Source organism: Salvelinus fontinalis, chromosome 4 (assembly GCF_029448725.1).
Source record: "Salvelinus fontinalis isolate EN_2023a chromosome 4, ASM2944872v1, whole genome shotgun sequence".
In the NCBI taxonomy this organism is placed as follows: domain Eukaryota; kingdom Metazoa; phylum Chordata; class Actinopteri; order Salmoniformes; family Salmonidae; genus Salvelinus; species Salvelinus fontinalis.
The window spans coordinates 76,117,267-76,130,389 of record NC_074668.1 but is presented as its reverse complement, the minus strand read 5'-3'; the positions used below and the strand labels follow the sequence as shown (position 1 = coordinate 76,130,389).

At 39.3% G+C, this 13,123-nt stretch overlaps 2 protein-coding genes across 4 annotated transcripts in view; both read left to right on the top strand.

Moving 5' to 3' along the window:
- Positions 1–48: 48 nt before the first annotated feature.
- LOC129854418 (transmembrane protein 9B-like) lies at positions 49–4,474 on the top strand. 2 transcript variants are annotated; one of them, XM_055921455.1, is made up of 5 exons: positions 49–154; positions 1,325–1,416; positions 1,788–1,896; positions 2,572–2,703; positions 2,987–4,474. In XM_055921455.1, exons 3-5 carry the CDS (start codon positions 1,813–1,815, stop codon positions 3,140–3,142), a joined length of 372 nt encoding a protein of 123 aa, XP_055777430.1. In that variant the 5' UTR covers positions 49–154; positions 1,325–1,416; positions 1,788–1,812; the 3' UTR covers positions 3,143–4,474. The 2 variants fall into 2 exon arrangements, with proteins under 2 accessions (XP_055777430.1, XP_055777428.1); XM_055921453.1 differs by lacking the exon at positions 49–154 and adding an exon at positions 710–987.
- A 96-nt stretch (positions 4,475–4,570) lies between these two features.
- The window catches only part of LOC129854416 (DENN domain-containing protein 2B-like), an 88,422-nt gene continuing 79,869 nt past the window's right edge, over positions 4,571–13,123 (top strand). Inside the window, exon 1 of one of the 2 annotated variants that reach the window (XM_055921451.1) lies at positions 4,571–5,055. The gene's annotated coding sequence lies outside the window, so the exon portion shown is untranslated. Of the gene's footprint in view, positions 5,056–11,573; positions 11,753–13,123 lie in introns of those variants that run through there. The other variant, XM_055921450.1, reaches the window with a different exon arrangement.

Sequence of the window (13,123 nt, the reverse complement as noted above, 5' to 3'; positions counted from 1 at the left end):
TGGGAACACAAATTGTATTGATATAAAATGTTTAATCGATGAGAAAATGTGCAGAATGCCGGCCAGAGGGCTTCCATATTTGTGGAAACGCCAAGCGGATGCTTCACGTTTATACATCCGGTGAAATCGTACCTTTATTTAACTAGGCAAGTCAGTAAGTAACAAATTCTTATTTTCAATGACGGCCTATGAACAGTGGGTTAACTGCCTTGTACAACATACCTTATTATCGGCGTTTATCCGACGTTTATCCAACAACCATACGACGAACCATGGCGGAGTTAGAGCCTACAAAAAGACGCCATTACTATTTATCTTTATAAAGTTAACATTTTAAAAGGTTAGGGCAGGTTCAGGGCGACACATTTTTACCTTGTCAGTTCGGATATTCGATCTAGCTATCTTTCGGTTACTAGTCCAGCGCTCTAACCACTAGAATACCTGACTCCCCGGCTATCTGCCATAACCTTTTAACATGTTAACTTTATAAAGACAAATAGTAATGGCGTCTTTTTGTAGGCTCTAACTCCGCCATGGTTCGTCGTATGGTTTTTGGAAAAACGCCAAAAAATAAGGTCTGTTGTAAACACAGGTTTAGGAGATTTTATACGCTTTGTTCTATGAGATTATCTAAGAGGGGTATGCACGTCCCAAGGATTCCGGATAGCACGGACCCTTACCGAAAGGCCATCATTGCTATATGTTTTTGTTCCGACAAGTTGTTTACCTGGGGAATACTATTTACGCGTACAGGAAGAGATGTCATACAGTTGTCAGCTGACCAGTCGAAGGAGATGTTTGATGCTAGCAGAAGAATTGTTGTCAGTTAAAAAAAACGTGTATCTGATTTCAGTATATCGTTTCTCCAGTTTCTTAGTAGCTTGTATTCTGGTATTTCAACATAGAAAAATAATGTCGAGCGTTGCCTTCAAGCTGCTCTCTCTTGTTGGTTTGTTATTGATGTCAACACAGACGACGGATGCGAAGGTAGACTCTGTTGTTGTTCACATGACTGTCATCTGCTTTAAATACATAAAAAGAATTTAAATTGACATTGTTTAATGCTAGGTGTTGAGTCAGCTGGCTAGTTACTGTACTTAGCTAGCTAGCCAGGCTAGTATGTCCTTTCTTGTGACGACAGTCAATGGATAAGTTAGTTAACTAGCTAGCTGGTAACCTGCTCTGTACAGTTACAGTAAATGTGATTATTCCACTGGCTGTGTAAGCTTATTTTAGAAGGCAGGCAGCTAGTTATATCACCATTTATGGCATTAAATGTTCTCTGATATCACAGCCTGAACATTTCCCCCTCCTTTTCCCATAGAATTCAGAGGATATCCGGTGTAAATGTACCTGCCCACCGTACAGAGACATCGATGGACAGATCTACAAACAAAATGTATCTCTAAAGGATTGGTATGTTGTGTTGTCATGATGTCATTTAAAGATGATTACATATGGTCGCGTTCCACTGGTTAGACGTTGCCAGATCTTACAACGTCCGAATGGGTATTTTACCTATCAGCTAACCACACTATATGTTATAACAATCTGTCAATCGATGACAGTCTATGATGTGGCATGCAACCATTTGGTTGATGCATGCAGTGGAACGAGACCACTCTCTGAGGTGTGGTGAGTGTATGGGTTGTCTGATGGATTAGGCTAACTGTAATTTTACACTGTCATATGAATGATCTCAAATCATATTTGGAAAACTGTTACAGACTTCAACCTCACTGTGCTTTCGAATAGATATTCCGATTTAATTGTATATTTGTTTTCAGTAACTGCCTTCATGTTGTGGAGCCAATGCCAGTTGATGGAAAGGATGTGGAGGCGTACTGTCTGCGTTGTGAATGCAAATATGAGGAGAGGAGTTCTGGAACTATCAAGGTAAGTCTGGGAAATCTACCGACCAGCTAGCCGCACATGTGTCGTTGCTAGGAGATGATTCTTCATACTTTCATGTGGATATTTTTGCTTAAATTGCCAACGGCAGAAGGACAACAGGCAAAGTAGGTTCAAATAAAATTTTATTCAACGTTCCTGACACACAGGAGACATTACGATTTTGGCAATGGGATATCACGCAACGATGTTGCCCAAGTGGGATAGCATCGGCGCATGTGCTCTGCTACTAACCAGTCAACTCTGTCTATTACTGTGGAGCTGAAATGGAGTCAATGGGTTGCAGGCAGCCAAGGCCTAATGGGTTAATGAGTTTGACTGCTGAACAACTAATCAAATGGCCACCCGGACTATTTACATTGACCCCACCCTTTGTTTTTCCACTGCTGCTACTCACTGTTTATTATCTATGCATAGTCATTTTACAAATTACCTAGACTAACCTGCACCCCTGCACATTGACTCGGTACCCCCTGTATATAGCCTCGTTATTGTCATGTACATGTTTCTTTTTGATTTGATTTAGTAAATATTTTATGAACTCTATTTCTTGAACTGCATTGTTGGTTAAGTGCTTGTAAGTAAGCATTTCACGGTGAGGTCTACCTGTTGTATTTGGCACACGTGACAAATAAAATGTTAATTTGATTTGTGTTCCAGGTGACTATCATAATCTACCTGTCCATCCTGGGCCTGCTGTTCCTCTATATGGTGTACCTGACCCTGTTGGAGCCCATGCTGAAGAGGAGGCTCTTTGGACACTCACAGCTTCAGAATGATGATGATGTCGGGGTATGTGTTCATGTTGCCCATCCCAGCTATAGTGGTGGCCTTTAAGTCAAAGCAGTTGTTGTAGCCGTGACATTTTTGTTGTTTGATTGTGGATCTCGTATTCTGTGACTTGTTGGGGCAATGTATGTGGTGGTGATTTCAGATTTCTTTCATGCTGTAAATTGATTTGATGAATAGCTCGTAGAGAATTGTGTTTGGAAATGTTTCTAAAAAAAGGTAAACTCTAGCTTGTCACAATTTCACTGTCCTCCTCACTGTAATGTCTGTTTCTCTTTGTGTTCAGGACCAGCAGCCTTTTGCCAACGCCCACAACGTATTGTCTCGTTCGGCCTCTCGCCCCAACATGCTGAACAAAGTGGAGCACGCTCAGCAGCGCTGGCGGAGGCAGGTCCAGGAACAGAGGAAGTCTGTGTTTGACCGCCATGTGGTGCTCAGCTAAACCCATCCCCAGGAAACAAAAACCCGGGGTGAAGCAAAAAATGTTACTGTGACTGGGTGTTCCCTCTCTTTTTTTTCTTCTATTTTGTCTGATTCTTTCCCCAAATTCCAAGCGTCATCCTTATTAGTGTTTTGTTCCTCAACTGGACCTGTATTTCATGAAAGGTGATCATATAGCTCTATGTTTTCAGGAGGTGATCATAAAGGGTCTCTACATCAGTAGGTTGAAGTGGGGTGTTGCATTTGAGACCTTTGGCTTAAGATAATGCTAGTGTCTGTATGACTTTGTATACTTTCTGATTTAATAATACTAATAGAAAGTTAGATGTTAGTTTGTTGCCCCCCCCCACACAAAAAAATGGATGATGTGTGCCATTTTGCACAAGCTGATGATAAGCTTTGGCTTCTGATAAAGTAGAAACAACGGGTGACACTATGCACTCTTTTACAGTAATATTGGTAGCTTCTGATAACAGTAATGTTGGCCAAGTCACCAATGAAATTAGGTGAGACATTTGAGGGTAGAGTAAATAACAAAAAAAAAAAATATCATACCAAAATTAATCACTCAAACTAATGAAAACGTTTACAATAAATGTAACATCTGCTACCTAAACTACAGAAGATGGGAATGAGTTGGAAACAGTAAAAATGTGTAGCATCAGTCTCTTGTCAAAAAGCATGTTTTTTTTAAAGAAGTGATGTATAAACTTATTTACAACCATTTACCCTGAACAACAGTTGATGTACAGATGTATGCATTTCGTGGTGTGAACACTCCTGTATCATGTTCTCCTGTAAGTATAATGTAGCATTTGGGAGACATTTTGACTGTTAACCTATCATCCTATGGTACATTTAATGTAAACATTAGTCCTCTCCTTTGAATATATCTGTGTGTTACTGTAGTCAGAGCTGTCACTGTCTAGAGTAGATGTACACCATCTCTGCACCTTGCCTGTTTTGTTTTCAGCTTCTACTCCTCTCCATTTAGATACATTTGACATGAATCGCACATTAATGAGATCCACCATTATTCAAACTTTAAATAACTGTCATTGTCGTATGGTAGACAGTATTGATGCCACCATCTGTCTTTTACACTGATGTAAAACATTTTTTAATGATCATTTGGGATAGCTTGGGTGGTTGTAAAGTGGGTAGAAAATTCTGCAGTTGGGTGACCTAATGAAAGTGTTAACTCTTATCTGTGATAACATCACATTTGAAATTCATTTCTGTAATATTTATAATGCTTTTGTTTAATGCTGATAATGTCAAATTCCTGGACCATCCTCCAGGAGTCGTGCTTCAACATAAAAGGTAAAATACATTAGTCAAAATTGATGATCGCATTAATAGGCGCACAAAAACACATTGCACTAATGCAGACAATGATAGGCGCACAAAATGGCATTTATACTATACCATCGGAGTTCTATCAATATGATCATTTTAGTACAGGGCTACAACTGATGAGAAATTTCAATAACCAATGCATTTAAATTGTATTAATGCATTAAAAATCCATTATTCATAATCTAGCCCAGAGGAAACGAAATCTGAACGAAAATAATCAGGCTATTTCGCAAGTTCACCATTGAACAATAGAACACGGAGTAAAATTACAGGATAAGTTTGCAAAAATGAATTTATCGCTAATGACAGTATGTTGATATATAAGACAATAGTGATCATTTATTTACTTTTCAATTACTTTTGCAGAGCTGCCGTCATCGTTTCCTGTTCTCCCCTTTTATTTTTTTGTATGCATGCAGTCCGTTATCCAGAAAGAAAGTAGGCTACACTCGGTGCAGAAAATTCAGATTTAAGGATACTCGGCAAGAGAGCTACATTTGCGTTGTCAAAGAATGGATTGTTGAAAAATACTCCAATAAGTGCATAAAGGATACGGTAAGGAGCGTTTTCCGTTTAATTTGTTCATACAGTAAATCCATATATTGTAGTTTTAACTTAATATAATGCACTAACTGTTTTATGAAACTGATTCTTGCATTTTCTGTTTTATGAAACTTGCGTGGGCAATAATGCAGAAAAGCATAAAAAATTGCCACATAAAGGTTGAGATTTTTTTATGAGAGTGACTTGCTGGTTTGAATTAATAACCTATGACCAACAACAGTTTCCCCAAAATTGTTTTATTCAATACAGTAACCTCAAAATCAAGTGCTGTACTGTGAACATAAATTAGGGGGCGCCTTAAGGCCTTTTATAGGAACTACCCTAAGTACCCAATCTGGCATCTTAACTGAAATAATATATGAATCTTTTGTACCATTCTTACCATTTGAATATCAGTCAATATGGGAAAAAAAAAATTCTTTCTTTGCAGTATGCTTTTATTGAAGTATTAAAATGTTGCTTCATGCGTGGGGGAATGCAGGCTTCTAGACGAAAGTAAAAGTATTAGAACTACTCTTTCACCTGAAACTCTTTCAATCTGAATTATTGCATGTTTAGGCAAAAACAATACTCCAAGGTACTTCCTTTTAATAGGACCCATCCTGTGTTTTAAGGGCCAGGCTCTTATCTGTCCCTCTTTGGTTAATGACAGACGGAGAGGGTCTGTCTCCTCAATCCCCTCTTCAGTGCCTCAGTGTAAGACAGTGGGAATCGTTTCAAGGCTCATAGAGGCTGCATCCCTGCAGGAGAAGCTTCAGTCAGAACCTTCCCAAGGTCTGCCTGACCATGGTCAGACTAACATTATGGCTGCTGTCTGGAAAAACCTTTCAATGCCACTGAAATGCAAGATAATAGAGTGTATAGGTAGGTCCTTGTTGAGCAGTTACTCTCTGTGCTTGAAATTGATGATGGGTTATTTGGTATGATTTATTCCTGTCTATAACAGTACAATGATTTCCTATGTTTAGAATATGAATTATTAGACATCTCTTGAGTAAATACTGTGGTTAAGGAGGGGCCCATTCTCAGAATAGAAATCTCTTTCATAAGGGAGAATAACTACTTCCATGCATGTGTTTATCCTGTAATTCTTAAAGGCCCAATGGAGCTGTTTTTATATCAATATCAAATCATTTCTGAGTAACAATTAAGTACCTTACTGTAATATTTTTCCATTAAAATGGGCAAAAATAGTTTTTATCAAAAAAATTATCGAGCTAGAATTTTGCTTGGACTGTCTGGGAGTGGTCTGAGTGGGGAAGGGAAAACTTAAAACTAGCTGTTATTGGCAGAGAGGTTTGGAACTCTCTTTGTTATTGGTCTATTAAGTAATTTACCGCCTGGTGATGACACCAGGTAAGCCAAAACTCTCACCCATGCAAACAGGCTGTTTAGAAGGTCCTGTGTAGATTGCATTTTCAACCACCAATTATCAGGAAATAACACTGATCAAATGTTTTCACACTTTTGCAGTATTAGTTTAATCAGCTGTTATACAATATGATACAAAACACAGATTTAACTAAATGTTGACTGCACTGGGCCTTTAAAAAAGCATCTGGAGCAAGAATTAAGACAATGTGCAGGACATTCCTCTACTTTCAGTATGTGAGGCTGACAGCTATAATACCATTAACACATTGAACTAATCAGGATGAAGGCTAATGTGACTGGAGGCTGTCAATTTCCTCCCTGATAACAAATACGGCACAGGATCGTGTCCTGAAGTGTTTGCCTAATTCCAACAGTACTGCAAAACGTGTTTTTAAAAATTAAAAATAAATCCCATGTGCGGTAGTGACTTTAGATCTGTGGAGATGTGTATTATTTGTACATGGGGACAGCAGTGGCAGATCTTTTAAAAGTCTCATGGCAGCCTTTGGTAACAGCGTTCTCCATGGGTCACAGATTCCAAATGGACTCCATATGAAGAGAACAGTCAAAAGGGGCCATAGTGATGCCTGAGGCTGTAGCACCTATTACAAGTATGCATAACTAACACACACAGAATAGCTTACATGCCTCTAGTAGCTTTCCTTGTGACAACAAAAAGTTCAGCTTTTTGTCCATTTTGAGATATTTCTCAGCAACAGAATGAGATCGAATCATATTATTGCCCTATGATGCTAAGGGATAAAATAAGATGGATGCGATTACATTATGATACTAGATGAACCACTGAAAAGTCTACAGGCCCTGAAGCTTATTTTGATGCAAATTGGTACTTTAGGTGCAGAGGAAGTATATATAGTGTGAGTCTTGTCATCTCTTCATTGCTGTAGGCCTTAGGGCAGTAGTATTGGATAGACATCATCAACATGAGAGGACTCGACTGCTGAAGTTTAAAGGGTGCCTCATGACCTGTCTTGAAATTGAATATGTTGTTCCTAAAAAAAAACTCTTTATGTTAAAACAAGCAGTTTAGACTTGCGATTCAATCAGACCCTATGCTGTTAGGCTGCTTGGAGGCTTTCGTATGCGACTGGCCCATCCTCATTTCCATAACTCCCTTGACCCGCTGGCCCTTGGCTATTTAAAATCTCCAGATGCCAGAGGAGAGGCTCTCACAGGAATATTTTGTGGTAAGGGTGTGGTGAAAGCTCAACAGTGTACTGGAGAGGGTTACTGTCAAATTTCGGAGGCTTTTGTGGATTCACTGAACTTGACCGATGGATCCTACGCAAGGTACATTGGACCTGTAACGAGTCCAAAAAACACTGGCCTGGTCGTATGTTTTTTCCCTTTGCCTGAATGGTTTTAGCAGGTGTAAAAGGTGGAGAGTTGTAGACCTCAGGGAGATGATTTTAAAACAGATTTATGCCATCAAAACTGTGTGGACAAATTCCTGAGCCGGAGCATTGAAAAAGGTTGCATTCTTTTGTGAAAGTAGCCCTATACAAACAATAACAGTCTCTCTTTAAGTAGTGCTTATTTATGATTGGACTGTATTTGATTTTCTCATGTTACACTCACAGAGAAGCAGCGTAATGTATTGCTTTCATTGTACAGAAGAAACCCTGAAGACCAGACTTCTCGACACCACAGCGGATTCCAGGAGGTTGTTCTTCGTTGTGCATCCATGCTACTGGAGCCAGCCTTTCCCAGTATGAAACAGCACTAGTACCTCTGCTAATTTGAAGCACAAAGCTGTCAAGAGTCCACTCAGTACTCTTTATACTTTATGAGGCTTTGACATGTCTGAGAGACAACTACACTGAACAAAAATATAAACGCAACATGTAACGTGTTGGTCCCATGTTTCATGAGCTGAAATAAAAGATCCCAGAAATGTTCGATACACACAAAAAGCTTATTTCTCTCAAATTTTGGGCACAAATTTCTTAAATCTCTGTTAGTGAGCATTTCTCCTTTTGCCAAGATAATCTATCCACCTGACAGGTGTGGCATATCAAGAAGTTGATTAAACAGCATGATCATTACACAGGTGCACCTTGTGCTAGGGACAATGAAAGTCCACTCAAAAATGTGCAGTTTTGTCACACAACACAATGCCATAGATGTCTCATGTTTTGAGGGAGTGTGCAATTGGAATGCTGACTGCAGGAATGTCTACATGAGCTGTTGCCAAATAATTGAATGTTCATTTCTTTATCATAAGCCACCTTCAACATCATTTAAGATAATTTGGCAGTACATCCAACTGGCCTCACAACCACAGACCACGTGTATGGCGTCGTGTGAGCGAGCGGTTTGCTGATGTCAACGTTATGAACAGAGTGCCCCATGGTGGTGGGGTTATGGTATGGGCATGCATAAGCCACGGACAACGAACACAATTGCATTTTATCGATGGCAACTTGAATGCACAGAGATACCGTGACGAGATCCTGAGGCCCATTGTGATGCACATTTGTTTTTAAAGGTATCTGTGACCAACAGATGCATATCTGTATTCACAGTCATGTGAAATCCATAGATTAGGGCCTAATGAATGTATTTCAATTGACTGATTTCTTTATATGAACTGTAACTCAGTAAAATCTTAGACATTTTTACATGTTGCGTTTATATTTTTGTTCAGTATAGTTAGATCTTAGAGTACAATGACATACTGACAAAGCTGTGGACTTCCTGGAGACATGTTATGGGACATGAGTCGGATGTCTGCATCTTACGACTTCCTCCGTTCCTCAGTCAGTAGAATGAAAGGATGCTCTGGGGGGGGGGGCTGTATGAAATAGTGCACACTGTGAGTAAAATATATGATACATACTGTAGTTGGAGACTTGGTAGAACTGTGGTGTGGATTCTATTCATGACAGGTAGATCGACTCCACATTTTGAATCAATGTTGTTTCCACATAATTTCAACAAAATTTGGATTTGAAAAAAGTTATCAATTTAAGGGAATTTCGTCTATTTTTTACCCAACTTTGAACCTAAATCTAATGACATAGCACCATTTTTTGTTGATTTCACGCAGAATTCACATTAGTTGACAACTCAACCAAATGTAAATCAAAACTAGATATTGAACTGATGTCTGTGCCCAGTGGAATGGCTTTAGATTTGATCTCTCCCCCATCTATTTTTCTCCTGCTGATGCTCAGAGGGTTTGATGAGAGAATTGGTTTATGGGTAAGCTGTAAACTGACATTTGTTTGTGATGATTAGGCATTGCATTATAGAGTAGATATGAAAGACAGGCTTTATAATTACCATTTTCAGTCTTCTGCATCCTTTCCTGTGAAAGGGGACATTGATTTTTGATTGTAGACTTCGTGCCAATTGTTTTGGATAGAAATGTTCAGTTCTTTTTCAAATTCTGCTGTGGCCCAATAGCTGTTCCCTTAACCAGAGCAAGGTTGAGTGGACTCGTGTGTTGACTCATGCATGTTTCCAATACTTTGAATTCATGTGGCTTGTTTTGTATTTTTTCATGTTTTTCTTAAGTGCATCGAAAATGTTCCAGAAATCAGTAGCGTAAAGGTAGGGCACATATTGTTTACAGACCATATACATATTGTTTACCGACCAAATTTTTCTTTGATGACAAAGAACAAAAATCTCAACAATTACAACAATGTAACAATGTAAAGGCTGTTTTGCTTGGAGGTAACCTACACTTAAGAAAGTGAAAAACAGACACAACTTTGGGTATGGTGATCATCATAGCAGGCATCCTCCCCCTTGGGTATTGTTTTGTCTGGACTAAGACTGCAGTGTTGTTTCTCAACATGCATGTGTGCTCTGGGAAGCTTAATGTTGGAGAGCAGAGCATGAGGTTTAAGCCTGTCTAGAGCCCACTTATATAAAACCAACCAGAGAGCGACAGGATCCACACTGCAGTCCAACAACAAGGAATCACATCTGCTAATATGTACATGGATTCTGGCAACTGTCCTCAGTGAACATGTGTTCACTGTTTTGAATATCTGAATTATTACTTTGGGATATGTCTCCAACCAGTATAATGTCCTAGTATAATTACATATACAGTAATGTCAAAAAAACATTTAATGGATCTTGTTAATAGTTTTGTCAAATAAGTGTTTTGTTAACTTGTTTTTTGTTAAGTATTATGTTAATTGATAACAGTCTATACTCCTAATTTTAAAGATATGTATGACTGTTGGGACTAATCATGGCAACTGTCTTCCAACTCATTAGCTGTGTGTTCGTCATTCAGTTTGACCTGAAATTATGTCTTTGACAAACCCTTCCCTCTGGAGATAGCCTCATCATCAAGCCCTTGAGGCTGTTCATAATTACACGATTTCACTAATTGACACAGGTCTTTAAAGGTTCAACCTTGACTTTATCTTCTGAGATGTGTTTTGACATCTTATCTATCTCCTGGATAAATAGCGGATTCATTCTCCATCTCTGAGTACCATTCTGTAGTTGAAACGTGTGTAGGCCTATTGATTATGTTCTTGTTACATTGTGATTTTGCTAGTTTGTGTTATAAATAGTTGGATACACCAAAACCATACAATTACACAGAAATCTTCTCTAATTGTTTCCCTGAGAGAATATCCGCGCTGAGTTGAGTAGTTATCCATTCCATAACTAAACATAGTGTTCTCTCGTAGCTGTTATTGATTAATACATTTCTCTCTCCAAATGTGGGAATATACTGTACTGGCTCATCATGCTGTACACTTTATATGTTGTAATAGTCACTTGTTGACTTTAGTTTCCAACTCGAAGACTTTCTTACCCCTCTGGCATGTGTGTATTTGAGACCACTCTAGCGTTGTCTTGTGCACTCCCAACTGTCACTCTCTTTATATGCTGTTAGAAGGCTAGGAAGAGAGTGTCAAAAAGATCCAAATGGAATGTGGACCACATGATAATGATGTCCTGAGGATAATTCCAGAGCCTATCTGACTCTCTTGGTCATTCCTATGAAATATACTGTTGAATAGACAAAGAACTGCTGCAAGCTTATGTGTGGGATAGAGGAAAGGGGCCAGAACCATTGAAGTGGGGGGGCAAACAACCCATCTCCATGGAAACTAGCCCAGCCCTCGCCTCTCCAGAGGAGTTCTCAAAGAGGGAGGGATTTGGTTGGAAAGACATGACTCGTAGTTCAGTGGGAAAGCTGCAGCTATCCGGCAAAACGAAACGTTTTATTTTTTTGCTACAATTTATCTAACGTGATTGATATTTGCTGGCCTTTTTGCGGGGAAAAATGGCTGTGGAAATGAGGCGCTACTCTGAGGTAAAGCTGGTCGTCATTTGATTTTTTTTTTTTTTTTTTTTACATGATTGGGGATAGTTTATAAAGGGTTAACGAGGTTAACGAGCTAGTTGCCGCATAAGTATCCGAATGCTGTACAGACAGAGTTCGGAAAGCGCAAATTCATCTCGTGGTTATATGCGACTGTATCAATTGACAAACCTAAAGTATAGCCTACAATAAATATTTCGCTGAAGTGATTTTAGTGATTTTACCGTATTTGGTAACGTAACAGTTTTGGGGATGTACCACGTTAACGTTATCCTTGTTGTTAGCGTTACATCCCCACTTGAGCTCTTTCAAGTAGATAATGTGAATGACAAAATAATTAAATTAAATCGGACTGAGTGAGTTGAGGCTAAATAAATTATGCCAAACTAAAGTTTACATTGTGGAGTACGAGATCATTTTTTCAATTCAAAAGAGGGACTGTAAACTCACTTGGGCCTCCTTGGGTTCTTGAGAGTTACGGATAATTTAGCTACAAACGTTCTGAGATTACATCCGCCTCAGATTTACTAATGCTGTTGAGTGAGAATATCCATAATCATAGCCTATTATGTCCTCTAATGTGGATCATATTTTTTTCTCTCTGAGGGGCATCTCTCTGTTAGATTCAGTTTAGCCAGACCTTTTTCCCCCAGGGGTACCTCCTGCTATCACTATCACTGCGACTAGGCAGACCCTGCAGCTGCAAGCTCTTTTTCTTGAACATTTCCCGAACAGACTGTCTATTGTGCATGTCTAACAATGACCTTTCCTTCTCACTGGACTGGATTGTCAGCAGCAAGATTGGGAGGCCCCTCTGTTCTCTGGCCAGGGCTTGCATAACAGGGGCGAGGGTGGGATGTCACCAGATGCTTTTTAGGCTGGCATTATCAGACAATGTGTATGATATTATACACACACACACACAGTTATTGGGTAAGACTGGTAGGCTATATGTATGCTGCTATGCCCAGTGCCCACACATCACCCATAATAGAAACCCATTGTCTAGTGGAGCCACACAGCTTTAGGGTGCCTTTTCACAATTTTATTTACTGGTATCTAAATGGCATGCTGGGCATACTATTAGCCTATAAGCCATATATCAAATCAAATCAATTTGATTTATATAACCCTTCTTACATCAGCTGATATCTCAAAGTGCTGTACAGAAACCCATCCTAAAACCCCAAACAGCAAGCAATGCAGGTGTAGAAGCACGGTGGCTAGGAAAAACTCCCTAGAAAGGCCAAAACCTAGGAAGAAACCTAGAGAGGAACCAGGCTATGAGGGGTGGCCAGTCCTCTTCTGGCTGTGCCGGGTGGAGATTATAACAGAACATGGCCAAGATGTTCAAATGTTCAT